The 16,991-nt window shown below is 36.5% G+C and overlaps 1 protein-coding gene across 1 annotated transcript; it reads left to right on the top strand.

Annotated features, from left to right (window-relative positions):
* Positions 1-3,454: 3,454 nt before the first annotated feature.
* CSRP1 (cysteine and glycine rich protein 1) lies at positions 3,455-16,027 on the top strand. The gene is made up of 6 exons (XM_072424424.1): positions 3,455-3,595; positions 7,951-8,066; positions 13,468-13,636; positions 14,261-14,390; positions 14,824-14,917; positions 15,446-16,027. The coding sequence occupies exons 2-6, from the start codon at positions 7,955-7,957 to the stop codon at positions 15,517-15,519; spliced, it is 579 nt and encodes a 192-aa protein (XP_072280525.1). The 5' UTR covers positions 3,455-3,595; positions 7,951-7,954; the 3' UTR covers positions 15,520-16,027.
* The last annotated feature ends 964 nt before the right edge of the window (positions 16,028-16,991 follow it).

The following is a 16,991-nucleotide window of genomic DNA, read 5'->3' as shown; positions in this document are numbered from 1 at the left end:
CTAGAGCTTCAGAGACAGTACAACAGGGTGACACCCAAGTACAGGAAATGAGAGAAAGAGCTACTACATCTTTGATTTAACACTATAGTTTTATTTGATTCCTTTTCCTGTATAATATAAGATTGCAATAAATAAATACCTGGGCAACACCGGGTAATCAGCTAGTTGTTTTATTAAAAGAAAAGAGAAAAGTACAAGTTATTATTACAGAAAAAAATGTAATGTAAAACAATTAAATGTAAATAAGTAATTAAGTGTTTCCCCACCCAGTCGAAAGTTTAAAGAAGTGTGTCTGTAAATGTGCTGAAATCTTTTAGAATACCTAGCAACCCCTCTTGTTTATTATCCTGATAGGTCTCAAGAAGGGCAGTAGCGTCAAAAGGTAAAGCCAAGGTTAAACAGAGAAAAGTAGCAAGCCAGATGAGGTATGGAATAGGTAGAGAAAGCTTGTTAGAGGTCAAGCTGAAGTTGGTCCAGGCAATATTCAATCAGAATTTTAAATAGAGCTAAGATAAGCACAGAAATGTATCTGAGAAATGCACCCATCAGTAGTTATACAAGCTATAACACTCTCATGGACAGTGCAGCCATTGCTGGGTACAGTTTTTTATACAGGCATTTGGTCAATTTTGAGTCAAATGAAGAAGGGTTAACTGTGGTCACAGGAGACAATCCTTCTCCAGGGCTGTGCAAACCCCCAGGATCACCCTGGTGAACTTGGTTACTGGAAATAATTTTAGGAGGATATCACTAATTTGATGATCAAGTTCACCATGGACCAGGATTAATGAAAGCGGGGCGGTGGAAGGAGCGGAAGTGACTACAGGATTCAAAAAAATGGACATGAAAAGAAGTTCCAAAGGACCATGACAAAGCAACTCTGTATGTAACCCTAATAATCTTTGATGATTTGGTAAATTCCTCTCAACTTAGGTTCCAACCAAGTGATTCTGTGAGTAATGTTGATCATAAATATTTTCTGCAACTCAGAGTCCTAGAGAGGTAGATTCTGGTGAAAATTGGAAAAGAGAAGGTAGAAAGTAGAAAAACTGTTTTTGAGGGCTAGAAATTAGGAGAAAAATGTGGGTTCCGCACCCCCCACTTAGACTGTAGTAGAAGAATGGGACCACTTTTTGCAGAGAATGGTTATTCTGCATGACCATTATTCTTTGGACAGAAAGCTAAGAAGAGGAAGATGAAGTAACATAGGGAAGAAAATAAATGTGAAATAAATTGGGGCCCCTATTGAAAATAATACTTTTTAGGATCCTATGAAGACTCAATACATGCCAAAAGAATATGTAAGCCCAATCCTGGACAGTGGGGAGTTTCTGAAGGTGAGATAGGTCATTCTACTTGAAAGCTCTACTACCATAAAGCCTAAGTATCTGGGTAGTTCACCAACAAAATTCAAAGCAATAAGGGTTTAATGCTTCTTAGATGCAGAGAGCATTGAGAACGTTTTAGCAAGCGAAGAGCTCAAAGACTATTTTGGTACACAGCAGGCAGACCTTAAAGAAAAGGAAGAGCTGGATGAGTCAAGTTTGCCCACTTTGGGGAGAGATTGGTGAGGGGAAACATTGTGGTACAGAAGTTCTTACTAAACCTACAGTGCAAATTGGTGAAACACAGAAAACATTCCAATGATTTTAATTTGGAGGGTCAGGGCAATGTAAGACTGCTGAGACCTTGGCAAGGTCCATCGCCAACCTTTAAAAACATCATTCAATGTCCTGCCCATTTTTTTTATCACTTAAATTGCCCAGTGGCCACATACATCCACGGCAGAGCCAGAATCACTGACTGTTACTGACCCACAGAGGCTACCACCAATCCAGATCAGTCATTGTGAAGATTTTCAAGCTCATAAAGCTAATTTATGTGCCAGCTGACTGACTTGAGGTTTAATCTGTGTGGGCTAACAGATGTTAACTACAAGGAAGGACTAGTTTACAGCATGTGCTATCAGTGCAGCTAAGTATCTCTTTGTACTCCACCAGGGATAATTACTTTCCTGGCAACTCAGTGTGGATTACTTTATGGCAACTCTGGCAACTTTAAAACAGAGTTTTCATCAAATCAATCAGTTCTGATCAGTAGTAAATGATTTGATTTGATTTTTTTATATATGAATTACTGTATATACTTGAATATAAACTGATGTACTAATTACCAGAGGATACAGTTATATCTGACTCAAATATAAACCTAAGGCAAAAAATGTGGACCATCACTTCAATCACTGAAAAAAAAAAATGTGAATACATATACCCATGTGTAGCTCTATATATCGTATCCCCTTTTCAGAGGTTAAAGCATTAATTTAATCTGATAATTATCTTTTGTGAATTATTGTTATGCACCAATTGATGATGCTGTGTCCTCATGTAAAGTGTGTAACAAACTCTTGCTGCCTGAGTTACACACTTTACATGTGAACACAAAAGTCCTGCAATGTCTATTATCTAGCATTTTCTGGTTCTTTTTCCCTAAAAGGTAGCCCACCTTTTAAATTTGCATGACCCCCTCATTGGTCAGTGTCACCTGTTGACATTGAATGTAAAGATGAGCAGCAAAACACCAACTCTGTGTAGCAGGGCACAGCACGAATTACTTCTGTGCATGGGGTAAGATTTTATCATTTGCCTTGCACTTCAAACCCCTCTAGCACTGCAATACCCACACACTTTGCTCCAAAATGAAGGTAACTCTTTGCCCATGCAACAGAGAGTTACTCCTTTCCGGAGTAATTTCCTAACACAGCTCAATGTACAGACAGACAAAAATTGCTGACAGGCCAGCTGGCATATTATTAAAGAAGATTTTGAAATTTTGTCAAGAAAAGTGTCTGTCTACAGATTTTACATTTTTGACTAAAGTTCCAGTTTTAACACCAAAAGTGTTATACTGAACTAAAACCCATTCACGCTCTAAACTCTTTTTGTGACATTAAAAAGCCAGTATTTAGAAAACGTAGAAGTGGAAAAAAACACTTAAGGATTTAATCGATTATGTTTTGCAGAATAATTCTTCATGCTCTGTTTTACTAATGGGTGTGGCAGGAGTGTGAGCTTCATGTGCGTAAATCATGCTAAAAACATGTCACTTTTCTCATCTCAGGAGCTTAGATTGTAAGCTCTTCTGTGCAGGGTCCTATGTTCCTCTTGTCACTGTATTGGTCTGTCATTTGCAACTCCTTTTTAATGTACAGCGCTTCCTAGTATGTTGGTGCTATAAAAAATACTGTTTATTAATAATAATAATATAATAAAAAATGTCTACCACACTGTGGAAATAAATATATTACAAAGAGGGTTTTTGAAACACATTGAAAAGATAAATTACTGAGTAAACTAGTCACTTTTATTCTATAAATGTCCCTTATTGCACCTATGCTGTGCCTTCCCCTCACATTTCCCGCCCTCTCTCAGCACACTAACCCTCCTTCTTTTAGGTTTACACATTACATTTTTCTCCTGTGCGGTCACACCCAGTATCCTGTGCTTCTCATTTAAAGGGGGAAGAGCAGCCTCACGTCAGACACAGCTACTAAAGAAGAGAATACTTGTCGGCCACAAAGACCATCTTGGAGCAGGTATGTGCATGGCAATCATCATACTGCATTCTGTTTGCACTTTCCATTAGAATTTAGCCCAATGTGATGGCTGTGAGAGCAGCACAAATGTCAGCCTAAGGCTGGGGCGGTACAATTACTTGTTAACATTTACTTTAATACGAGAAAGCTGCTGTGCTATGATTATGATATACTTTAATTTCTTATTAGCATTGTACAGCCATGTAATAATGCAGCCATTGTGTCAGCCAACGCCCGGCCCCCATTACAATAAACGACAGGAATGCTCTTCAGTTTAATCTACCTTTTATGGAAGTTTTTACTAAGTCTGCAGCCCGCAGACAGAAGGGGTGTGGTGTGCACGTCTGCTACTGTCTGCTCCATCCTACCACCCAACACCCCTCCAATGATGCTGTGCTGCTCACCAGTCTACAACAGAGCTGATGATGCATACATGTACACATCCAGATGTTTCATCCCTGCTGACAAGATCCTTCTGGTAGAATAATCTCACCAGCTAGAGAAAAGTCAACCATTCCCTGAACAAAACATCTTATTGACCCTTGGTTATTTATATAATTCCATATGGAAGACCAGGGTTATTTCTTGAGTCCGGTGTGCTCCATGTGGGGATTGAGAAAGCCAGGAATAAATACTTCTAGCCTGATGTGGCTGACACTTGATTGTTTGAACATCAAATTATCTTAATAAAAAAGACTTTTAGGTGAACAGTACGAGTATGCTATACATATGATTCTACATCCAATGTTTTGTGCTCCAAACTCTTCTCTCCTTTAGGAAGTTTATATCAAGGACTTGCTGTTGAATTGCTTTGTTTGGAACTAATAATGGTCCCTGTAAGCCAGACAACAAGTCTGATCAACAGCTGTTCATTAAAATTTGGCTAGGTCAAGTGTTGTTTATGATTTTAATACCCATGAACAATTACAACTAACTAGAAATACATAGCAAAATAATTGACTGCCTAGTAAATAAGGATTAGAAAATAATGGGTGTCCTAGAACACAGATCAAAGTGCCACTTATGGATGAAAGGGGCACAGGTTTTGATTCATCACTGTCTGAGATAAAGGTTTACAAAATGTATATTGAAAAAAAAATAAACTTCCCTGTGTTTTTATGTTGTAGACAATGCATGTGCAAAAATGTAATTTACAAGCACTTTCAGGTCGTTTTAGCTCAGAGCAACCGACCACAATAGTGGTAAATTTAGCTATAAATCAGTTACTCAAAGATGGATCTAACATTTTCCATTCATCATTGCTCCCTGCAATTTCCAGATTTAATAACCCCATATATGCAGGAATGTTTGTACAAGGGTATGACTTCACATTTTTGGCATATGCATTTCCTTTTAAGGTGTATGCTCATAGAACAAGACGTCTGAGCATGAGGATGGAGACATTGATTGCATAGCTGACCATAACTTGTATACTGCTAACACAACACCCGTTGCAATGTCATTTTTGGTTACGTCAACTAAATTATCTTGCCTCCAGTAAGGAGATGGTACAGTGGCAGATTTAAACCAGATGTTCTTTCATATGGTTGTCTTTGTTTCTTGTACTAGTGTGTTCAGGCTTCCTGCAGCTTTATCATCTTGGATTTTAAATTAGTCACTACCAATTGCATGGTCACTGTACGTTGGACATATAAATTTGATTGGAAAATAGGTCCAACCATCTTTCATAATATTCATATGGTAAATAAAATCCTAATTTTATTCATTTTGCTATATTTATCAGATTACACTTTTCTTTATCATATAATGAGCACCTGCACACTATGATAAACTATAGAAACTATTGTTTGGTCCATTGTGCTTCTACACAAAACACTTATTTTTTTATGTGTTAACGCATAGGTTCCCAAACAAAAGATGTACTATTATTATTATTATTATTATTATTATTATTATTTATAAACAGGATTTATATAGCGCCAACATATTACGCAGCGCTGTACTATTGATTGGTTTAGAGCATACCTCTTTTTCATTAGGTGAATTCACTAATGACAATGCTTTCTTGGTAAATATTTAAAGCATTGGGGGTTTCTTGAGATAAAAGTTGCACCCTCAGATTTATACTGTTTAGAAAACAGTATTTTAATACAGATGCAAAAGTAGGAACTGGAATTCCTTTCTTTGTTTTGGAGGAATATCATTTCTTACAGTGTCCCTAAAACTGACAAAGGTCTGGACTTCTGGGCTGTTGCTCTACTGTTAAAGCTGATCTCCGTGTAGATACCTAATATGCACATGGAATTGTTTTTCTGTATATCTAGTTCATCTACACAGATCCACACAACATAGCCCAGAGACTGATATTTTTCTATACTGCAGTGAATGTGTATCTACACTCCCCCCCCAAAAAAAAAAAAAAAACTACAAAAAGTGAATTTATTGTGTACGTAGAGTAATGGCTTGATTTATTTTCCTTTTAAGGCTCTTTTCCTTTTTATTCACCCAGTGATCATTCCAGCAACACATGTATAGTCTTAAGCAGACACTCCCTTATCATACTGTATCCAAGGAGGAACAACATTGTTCCTTTCAGACAATGTTGATGTAAGTGCATCACAGGCTGGCTAAGAGCAAAGGAAGTGAGTCCAAGTGTGGACGAAAGCAACCATTTGATGATAATCTGTTGATTTAGGCCATTCCCAGACACACCTACTGCTGGACGGAAAAATAAATACTGAAATTTTTTTTTTTTTATTACAAATGCTGTGAATTGTACAACAGCCACAGATTTAACATTTTACTTTAAATGGAGTGAATTTTGTGTGTTTAACACAGTTGTAAAGTTCTGTATTACATTCCTCATCTCTAACTTGTTGACTGGAATTGCTCTATCAGAAAAATGAACTCATCTTAAAAGGTCCTAAACTACCAAATGGTAATGGGAGATGCAATTTACGTTCCACTCCTTCCCTTTGAATGGGTACAGGGGATCTTTTGAGCTCTTATAATTTTTTAAAGTCTATGAAAGTGTAAAAGTTAGTTTTGTGAAACTATCTTTAGAGGAGGAAAATTTCTAAAAATTAATAAATATGGTCCCCAGCCTTTAAACATATCAAACCTCTGTATCTAGGCCTGCTTACATAATAGGAAAGCTGTAACTCTCCTTATGTAATTTTGTTTACACACACACGCACACACACACCACACACATCAAGATAGGCAGAAACAGAATCCAGGCATCTAAGAGATAAAAACAGTGTGTGCTGCAGTTTAACATACACCACCTATGTGTGCACTGACTTATTTGGGCCATGGTATTCTAGATTAGTCACAAACAGAAACTGCCACTTTATCATTGTTGATAAAATCACTTTTTAGAAGGAACCAGAAGGATCAAATTTATGTTCTCTGTTTCCCCATAAATAATTTAAACATAAATGATTTTATGGCTATTTTACTAATCTGTGACTATGTATATGATGTACAGTGATACTAAATGTTTACTTCCCCCTTTGTATTTTCAAAGGAATACAAACAGCTTGTGAGTAACAAAAGGGAAATACCAGCCAGATGGTGACAGTGCCTAAAAAAATCAAAACTTAAGATTGTGTCTGTAAGCATTGTTCAGTGGTATAATTTCTGACAAAGGAATAATACAGTTTCCCGGCCACATAGATGATGGGTTTTTTTGTGCAGCCTCTACCAATTTCACTTATATTTATTTATTTGTAGCCCCCCCCGCCCTTTATAAACACCTTATATTTTTGGACCATCAGCAACACTAAACTAAAAACTCAATTTCAATCCCTCTTATCAGAATCCCTCAAATTCCAAAGTGCGAGTCAGCAATGCACAACACCCCCACCCATCATTAATCCTCATTATGTTTCCCCCCTATATGAGACTGAAGTCTGGAACTGGGAACATGGAGTGGTGCAGAGAAGATGATGTCTACTTTTTGCTGACTTTCATGTGCTTCTCAAAATCAAGTAGTGTCCCCACAAGTGACTACAAATGTGAGTTTGTGGCTTACTGAAGGATCCTTTGGCAAGCCTGTCCTAAACTGGCCTGGTGGCCTAGCTAATTGGGTTTACTTGGTCTGAAAGCAGCTCTGCATACAATTATTTTGGTTAATGTGTAAAAAAAAAAAAAAAAAAAAAAGTTAAAAACATTCTAATAATATGTAGTAGGTGAACAAATATTGGATCTGATTGTGGTGAGCTGTTCCAATCACTCTCTTTTCCCAAGTTTTTAAACACAAGGTTGTTTGAGAATAAATTGATTGTGGTTTTGTTAATGTGTATTTACCTTTTTTATTTACAATGATGCATTCAGACAAGAGGTACAATCTGTGCAATTTCCAATCCTTTCTATGCATTTCAATATTACAGGACAATGCCGAATTGGGGTGGTGGAAAGATATGTTCAGTTTGCCAGAAGACGGTCTACTTTGCAGAGGAAGTCCAGTGCGAGGGTGGAAGCTTCCACAAATCCTGCTTCTTGTGCAGTGAGTCAGCCCACTCTCAAAACATAACTTATCTTTTTTCCAGCTGTGGGGCTTGTCCTAATTAGAATTCCTGTTCAATAGTTTAAGAATAGAATGCAAATTAAAGGAAAGGGAAGGAACGCAGGAAACATAAAGGCCCTATTTAAATTTGTGAACACATGTAACCAGCACTGCGATTCTCTGGTGCCACCTCAATGGTAGAAAAAAAATGATAGAAAAAGTGTGTATACATGTCTTTTTTTATGACACTGTTGGGGACTAGTTAGCCCATTTACATGAATAAAAAAAACCATAATTGTTCAGTGTACAACCCCTGGGACTGTGGCTGCATTACCCACCCTAATCTGCATACATTACAACCTTATTTTTAGAAGAAAAATCGACTTTCATGTTATTTAAAAAAAAAAAGGGTCTGTATCCATACTGATCCAAACCCTGCAGCGCAATATACTACAAAATTAATGAATAAAAGGGTTGTTGAGAGGCCAGGGCTTTACCTTGCTCCAAAAAATGTTTATTTTCTGCACTTTGCTTCAAACATTCACCAATAAAAATCACTATGGTTTAGTCATGTTATAGATGTTAATGGCAATCTCCCACTTTCCCAGTTAAACTTTTAATGTTGTGATACCTGTCTGATGTCTCACTGTATTTTAAAGTAGTTAAAACTAAGAAGAAGTGATCCCTCTCTTTCTGTATTCCACGACAACTGCAATATGTCCTAGAGCCCTCTAAAACTGAGACAGTAATGCTAGTCACTTAGGTATGTTTACTAAGTTTAATATTTTTACCACAATATTAGTGTTCAATATATGTTTAGAATACTTAGCAAAAAGAAACACATAGAGTAGTGGAATAAGAATACATTATATAGATCTATCTATATTGGGAAATCAGGACCTCCTTCCTTTTGCTGCTGCTATCTAGATGCATCTCAGATTCTTTTTACTTTCCCCACTGCCAATACAAAGGTCTATATTATATATAATGTACTGCTTTGTAATAGACACATCATGTTTCAACTCCAAATCAGCTTGATACTTTTTTTTTTTTTATTTGAAAAGAAGAGAGTGTCCAGATGTTTGGGTATTTAAGTGTTGAGACAGATGACAATAGAGGACAACCCTGTCCCGAGGAGCTTACTATCTAGGAGGCGGGGGAAGTATCACACAATAGAAGGGATGTATCGGGCTCCCTATGCAGAACCATACGTTTAAATTGCCAAATTAGTTTTTTCACCCCCATCTGTGGAGTCTTTTGACACCCCAATCTGTGCTGTCACCCTAATACGCATTGTTACCCTCATCTGTGGATGTCAACCTAATCCATTTGTCACCCTCATCTGCATTGTCATCCCCTTCTGTGGTGCCTGGTAATCCCATTCAAACATCTTGCAGTTAGATATGAAGGCTCCCTGCTGAGGGGTTAGCTGACACCCCCTTTCTCCCATCTGACATAAACAGACAGTGGTGATGCTGAAGAGTGAGAAGTATCATCAAATGACAGGAAAAAGAGAAAAAAAGCATTAAAACTTGTGACCAATCAGGACAGTGAGTGGTTCTAAACCACTCTGATTACTCTGATTGAAATTTAGTGCTTTTTTTCCTTTTTGACTGTCAATCTTATTTGAGCCTTTGCAGCCTCCTCTTCATTGCTGTGGCAAGAGAGTGCACAGGGGGAGGGGTCAGAAACTTTTTTTGACAGTAAAGTGGGTTTAGAAGTTTTAAAAGTAAAACCCAGACAGATCCGTATAATTTAGGTTTTTACCATACATAATCCCAAGTGGAAATTCTGATTTCAGCTTTAATTCTGCTTGAATTTAAAAAATAAATTTAAAGCAGGCAATCTGAAAAAGACAAAAGTCAGCATGAAAGATGGCAGCTTCCTAGGAAGTGGTGCTGACAGGATCCTGGACCTTTCATTACTGTTGGGTTCTTGGAAACAGGTAAGTATGTGCCATGATTGATGGCATTGCATACCTGCTAATTATGGTAGAAGCTCATCAGTTAGATTTACCTGTGTCCTTTATATCTGGTAGGTGTTAGGCTTAAAGGTGCTCATCGACTAATTGCTACACCAGAAAAATATGGAAATTAGATTATTCTTTTGTGATGAAGTGTCAGAACCTTTGTCAGATGTTTGTTGTATGCATTGCTATGATAAAGATTCCTCTCTCTGGGTTATACTGAATAGCGGTTATATTGAGAAACAAAAGTGAGAGTCAAGATGGAAATAAATGACACAGGACCCAACTCCTCCTACATTGTTTCAGTTATATTTAGATATATTCAGGTATAATTGTTTAATGTTAAACTGAAACTGAATTCAAAAGGTGAAGATTTATGTAGACTTGTAACATTTTTATAGTAATAGCCAGTCAGGGATCGAACCATTCTTGCTGTCCCTCAGTTATATTAAGGGACGAGAAACAGCATCACTACATTGCATTCTCAGTTGAAACAAATGTTTAGATAACATTTAATACACCAGTGACATATTAGTGCAGTACACGGTGCTAAACTTGAAACAACATGACTGCATAATCTGGCTTTTGTCATCTACAGGAAGTGGAAACATGCCTGGTCATTAGAGATAGAAAGAAACTGGTTTTAGAAGCAGTGTTTTTCTGTAGGGTGTAGGACATGTTCCTGTCCTTCCTCCTTCTGGGCGTGTATAGAAACAATCTCAAATACCTTTTTATTTCGAGACATTAAAGTTACAAAAAGGAATAAAACATTTAAACCTACCGTTTGCATATGACAGTTTGCACTGTCTTTGAACTAAACAAACTTATGCAATGTCAGCCCCCTGCACAAAACTTTGCAATCTAGCTGTCATTGAGGCACAATAAACTGGAATGCAGACAGATGCAAGAGCTGAGGTTTTTTATTTCTGGATCAGTCAAATGTTTTCGGAATACGATTTGCAGCTATCTGAGAGACTTGAATGGAGATGCTTATCAAAGTTGAACGTTACGCAAAAACAATGTTGAAAAACAAATGTGATCTATCTTACCTGCCAAATGATTTGTAATTCTTTTTAACCACATAGGGCCCAGTTTTTTAAAGCTCTCCATAACTGGAGAGGATACACTTTCATCAAAAAATCTGGGTGATCTAAAAAAACTGGAATGGATCTGGTCCAGAATTGAAAACATTTGCTAACAAATAGCTAATGACACCCATTCCAGGTTTGATGGATCATTCAGCTTCACTAATTAAAGTGTATCTTCTCCAGCCTTGGAGAGCTTTAATAAATCAGGCCCAGTGTGTTTTTAGCTGACTCCCATGTTATATTATTTTCCCATATAAAATTGTCACTTGGTGGAGCTTCATATAATTGTTGTAATGTGTGCCACAGTGTAATGTTTTTCCTAATATAAAAATTTTCAATATAAAATAGGTATTGCAGTTTCTTTAGGTATCTTTGCAATTTGCTAAAAACATTTTTATCAATAACAGAAAATACCTTTTAAAGCTTCAAGAAATTCAGTGTCCTCCCTTTGAACTAAATTTATAAAACAGTGACATCTTTAACCCAAGCTATTGACTATAAATTACTAATTTATCCATATGTAATCCGCAATATATATGAAGAAAGGAAGATACCGGTATGTTTGTAGCACTGTATTGAAGACCGTGGACCATTCTAATCATACACAGTAATGATAGAGCACATCCAGACTAGAAAAAGGAAAGTTGTTTTTTATTCCAAGGATCACCAAGTGAAAATAAAGAGAAAGGGGCAGAAAAAAGACACATTTTCAGCCACCACATTTATGGACTGGCAAGCTGTAATATTTTAAATGTTTGTATCTAAACCTAAAAATACACACTTACTAAGATGCTATGTGCTAGAGAGATTAATAATTTTAATAGGGAAGGAGCACTTGATATTGTTTACATGCACTTTGTTGAGCAGACCCTTCCACAATACAGTACATATCACAGAAAACCAGATGTAGTGTAGATGAGTGGTGGAATTATTGTGCCTTAATTGTATGGATGTAAACACCTGGACTTATTAAATGTAAATTATAAGAAATACCTCTAGAACTGAACTTTTCAATTCAAATTGTGGTGCCTTTTAGTATCCTGTTAACAAATTGAGGTATTACAATATTGCTCACCATGTCCTGTGACTACAAGTCCTGTCTACCCATGTAAACACATGGAGCCTTATTTATTAAAATTCTCAGACTCTGGAGAAGATACACACTCATTAGTGAACCTGGGTGACGCAGCAAACCTGGAATGGATCTGATCCTGAATTAAAAACATTTCCTCACAAATAGTAAATGGCTTTTTAGGAAATCCATTCCAGGTTTTCTGGATCACCCAGCTTCACTGATGAAAGTATACCCTCTCCAGCCTTGGAGAGCTTTATTAAATCAGGCTCAAGATTTCTACAGTAATGCAGAGATGCTAATAAATGTAGTCTGGCATTTATTTTTTTTTCCTACTTAGAGATGAGGGGAAAATGCAGTGTCAAGCACATTTAGCGAATGAAACAGGTATCTTGTCAGGTATTTTGCTGATTTACATTATATCAACCCTAATTGTTTTGGGTTTGTTGGGCTTTAAGAAAAGCCTTTGTTTTTGAAGCCTAAAGGGCATAAAGTTTATTACTGTACTGATTTTTAAAAAAAAACGTAATGTAAAAAGTAAGCTTGATGTAAATATTTTTAAAACATTCTTTATATAAATGATATACATGCACAAGGGGCATTCATATTTACTGCTGACATTCACAGCTATTTTAGCAGGTCTAAGCAGGAAGGATAAGACTTAGTGCAATTAAAATCTACTTCTAATGGCTAACCTAAAAACTTTGCTAAAAGCAAAGAGTATTTGTAGCTATTGCAGGTCTCTTTTGATTACGTAGCAAAGTGCATTCATATTTATTTGTATAAATGTATGGATCAAAAACTATCCTCAAAATCTAGATAATCTAGAGATCTAGATAGATCTCTTAAAGTGAAACTGACCAAAGTCTGCACATGCATCCACCTTGGCTTTTGTTATGAGGTCTTGCCAAAATTCATTTTTTTTTTAGATTGAACGTAAAGTAAATTTGCACCAATTGCCTACCAGGCAGGAAATTGTTCATGCAAATATATGACACAACCAAACCTATTTAGTAAGGCAATGGACAAGGCGGTGATTCTGTTAAACGTTTAGTATTCCATACCACCAATCAAACTTTTCGCATTTTATTGATGTCACCTGAGTAAAATGTGATCTCTTTGGATTCTGGGAGTTATCACACATTCCTTGGTATCAATGCAAGTTGTACTTCATGTTTGATTAAGCCTGACTTTATCAGTGTTATAATAAACTCATTTTTTAAATTACATTTGGTTTTTTAATTGTACAGTTTTTTTATTCCATTTTTTCTACAGTGGTATGCAAGAAGAATCTTGATAGTACCACTGTTGCTATTCATGGGAACGAGATCTACTGCAAGTCATGCTATGGGAAGAAATATGGACCTAAAGGATATGGATTTGGACAGGGAGCAGGAACTCTAAGTATGGACCGAGGTGAAAGCCTGGGAATCAAGCATGAAGAGTAAGTTTATTTCTTTATTTACTTATACTGATACAGATACATACTTTTTGGTTTCAGCTTCTGTAACTTATTGGGTACATTGATGACTACCAGAAAACATCCAAGCCTCACTGGTTTCAGCAGACATCAGGTGATGCATTTTAACTGCTCTATACAAGGGGATGTCAAAGAGACTGACCATTATTTGTTCCTATAACAAGGGGCAAACGCAGAACTGTAGTCACATTGATATGATGCACTGGTACATTTTATTAGGAGGTCCCTAGATTTTTCTTTGATAAAGCACTTAGCTTTACAACTAGTTGTTACAACTCTTGCCTACAATTATATACATGGCATTTGTGCCATCTAGGATATGATAAGGGAGAGGGGGGGTGGAATGGAAGTTGAAAGGATGCTATGAAGTACAGGTTTATCGTCTTCCAAACGTAATATTTATAGAACCAGGTTGTTACAGAGCTTAAAGTTATGGTATGAATATAACCCTCTCCAAAAACATTCTAGTGTATGTTTTTAATTGCAAGCTAAATATTGAGAAAATCAAAAATGATAACATAGTCATTTGAAGCAGTTTTTTTAATTATATTAAATATGCATCTTTTTTGATTTGACTATTCCACACAGCGCGTCAAGTCACCAGCCTACAAACAACCCAAATGCTTCCAAATTTGCCCAGAAAGTTGGAGGTGCTGATATTTGTCCTCGCTGCTCAAAGTCTGTGTATGCTGCCGAAAAGGTGATTGGTGGAGGAAATGTAAGTAAGATGGATTTCTATAAAATGTTAATTACAGATGGAATACAGAGTTACCAGGGCTCTATGTTCCGGTGTATTTTTTTGGGTTATGATTTGGGCGGAAAGCATTGCTGATTGGGCACATATAGATAAAAGTGGGTATGACTACAAAATGGTGCATATTGTAAATCAGTCTCATCAACAGGAAAAAACAGAAGGCATATGTAGTGTTCTATAAAAATGTCATGAAAGGGAAGCAATAAAAAAGGCAAACTATATTGAACAACTTGTCACATGTATAGCACTGCCATGCTTGCATGAGTTGTTATTCACGATTTATTTATATGTACCTAAACTATTTATTGTTTAATTAAATGTGTAAAAATTAATAATATAATTAGATGACGTAGAGTTTTTTTTAAAATATATCATATATTGTTTCTGTGTCCTTTAGTCTTGGCACAAGGCTTGCTTCCGTTGTGCTAAATGTGGGAAAGGTTTGGAATCTACTACACTGGCAGATAAGGATGGCGAGATATTCTGCAAAGGTTTGTAGCATTTTTATTGCCACTGCAAAATATTGTAATACCCTTTGTTGATATTTGTTAAAAAAGGAAAATTAAAATTTTGGGTAGACAATATTGTTAACACTGATTCCAGTAAACTATAATTTAGAAGACCTCAATACAGAATGTTCAATTAGCCTATTATATGCTAAAAAGAGATAAAGATGTAAAAATGTTTGGAAAAACACATTTCCTTGTGCATGAATCTTTAATCCGTAAACTAGATTCACTAAATTGATGTTAGTGTCCATTTGACTAGTTAAACAAGCAACTATAACATGTACACTCATTAGGAATCTTTCATTTCATACCCACACTGTGCTTCGGGATGCCATGGTCCCCTTTATCAAGGCAACAAACAGTACCAGGTTACAGATTCTGTCTTCTTGTCTAGAATCACAAAGGAATTTGTCCCAGATAACAGACTTTGAGTTTCAGGCAACATGACATATCTTCTATATTATATGTGTGTTTCCATAGTAATAGGTATGAATTTTTTTTTCTTCTCAGGATGCTACGCAAAGAACTTTGGTCCAAAAGGTTTTGGTTTCGGACAAGGTGCTGGTGCTCTAGCCCACACTTAAGCAGATACTTCTGACCTGTCCTCACTAATCAGGCTAATAAAATGATCAGTGACAGATGCAGTTGCTTATCACTTCTACCAGTTACATGCTGCAGCTATGAAGATTTTATTGTGTTGTGTCTACAAATATATAAAATGTGGCTGTTAATCTTAAAACCAGTATTGAATTTTGATAGGATGTACAAAAAATTCAGTTAGATTCACAGATATTAATATGAGCAGTTAGTTATTTCATTATATGTTTGCCACAAAAAAAAAAAAATTGGAATTTATTATTGCTAAATACATTTAGGCTTTTATGTATTAGTATACATACATCTTAAATGCAACTATGTATATTGTTTACATTTTATTGCTCCCTTACGACACTAATGACATGCCGATGCTAGGCTATTTTATATAAATTTTGCAATTATTTTGGTAAGAAATTGTAGTATGCAGCTATTGGATGGCTTTTTTTTTACACCGCACTAGTGGTTTTCACATAAAATAAAGGTATATTTATAGCACTGTGTGTCTCTTTTTTTAAACAACGAAATAGTAAATGTGTGCAAAGCTAAAAAATCAGAATGAATTGTAGAGCAGCTGTCAGATTCAAAATGAAATCTGTGCACAGAAACATCGAAGTATAACCGCATGTATTTGCACCAGGTACAAATGTACAGACTTTGTTTCAGAAAAAAATAAGAGTGCATGTTTTTCAGCTGAACAACTCTTCCTGTTTCTTTATAGAACACCCCTTCTAGGGGTGGTAGCCAAGTTAAGGGCCCGTCCTTTTGTAAATCTCATGGAAATTTTTGTAGCTAAGCTAGGACCTGTCCCTTGGAGCAGGGGGGCCCAACATTTTTTCATCCGAGGGCCGCTGTTAACATTGGGATAAAACTTGCAGATCACAATGCAAACAAACATTAAAGTTTAAAACTAGAAAAGTTTTATTCTAGTTATATATTTTTATTCTAGTTAACATTTTATTATACCTACAGCTCCCCTTTCAGGAGAAATTGGGATTCAAAGAACAAAGGCGGACATTTACATGTGACAGGGCACATGGTATGGTAAGAGTGATACAATTTTAGTTTGTGTAGGGGGGGAGGTAGCCACAAGAATCCCCCACTTATCCTAAATTTCCCTTCCTCTACTGGTAAAGAGAAATTGGGGTTCACAGAAGGTAAGTGGCCAGCTATGTGTGACAGGGTAGCACGTATGACAGGTATATTTTTCGTATCTTGTGATGGCACCATAATGGTGAAATTTTTGGGGAGTTAGTCACTAGAGTCCTGCACTTGCAGTTACATTTCCTACAGCGTAATTAGGATTCATAGAGAGTAAGGGGATAGGGGAGTAAGGGGATGTGTGACAGGGCAGACATGATATGATGGGTATACCATTTAATGGGGAAGGGAGGGCATAAGGAGTTTCCTACTGGCTCCCACATTTCCAGTTGCCAACATCCCTCTGATCCAGAGAAATTTG

The sequence above is a fragment of the Pyxicephalus adspersus genome, chromosome 1 (genome assembly GCF_032062135.1).
Source record: "Pyxicephalus adspersus chromosome 1, UCB_Pads_2.0, whole genome shotgun sequence".
Classification (NCBI taxonomy): Eukaryota; Metazoa; Chordata; class Amphibia; order Anura; family Pyxicephalidae; genus Pyxicephalus; species Pyxicephalus adspersus.
The sequence above is the reverse complement of the archived record's forward strand: the minus strand, read 5'-3'. Positions and strand labels throughout refer to the sequence as shown.

What these genes read in the sequence shown, in the direction of transcription:
- CSRP1 (XM_072424424.1), top strand. Translation starts at nt 7,955, where the DNA reads ATGCCGAATTGGGGTGGTGGAAAGATATGTTCAGTTTGCCAGAAGACG. An exon ending in CAAATCCTGCTTCTTGTGCA is followed by an intron (nt 8,067 to 13,467) that starts GTGAGTCAGCCC and finishes TTTTTTCTACAG; the next exon opens with TGGTATGCAAGAAGAATCTT. An exon ending in TGGCGAGATATTCTGCAAAG is followed by an intron (nt 14,918 to 15,445) that starts GTTTGTAGCATT and finishes TTTTCTTCTCAG; the next exon opens with GATGCTACGCAAAGAACTTT.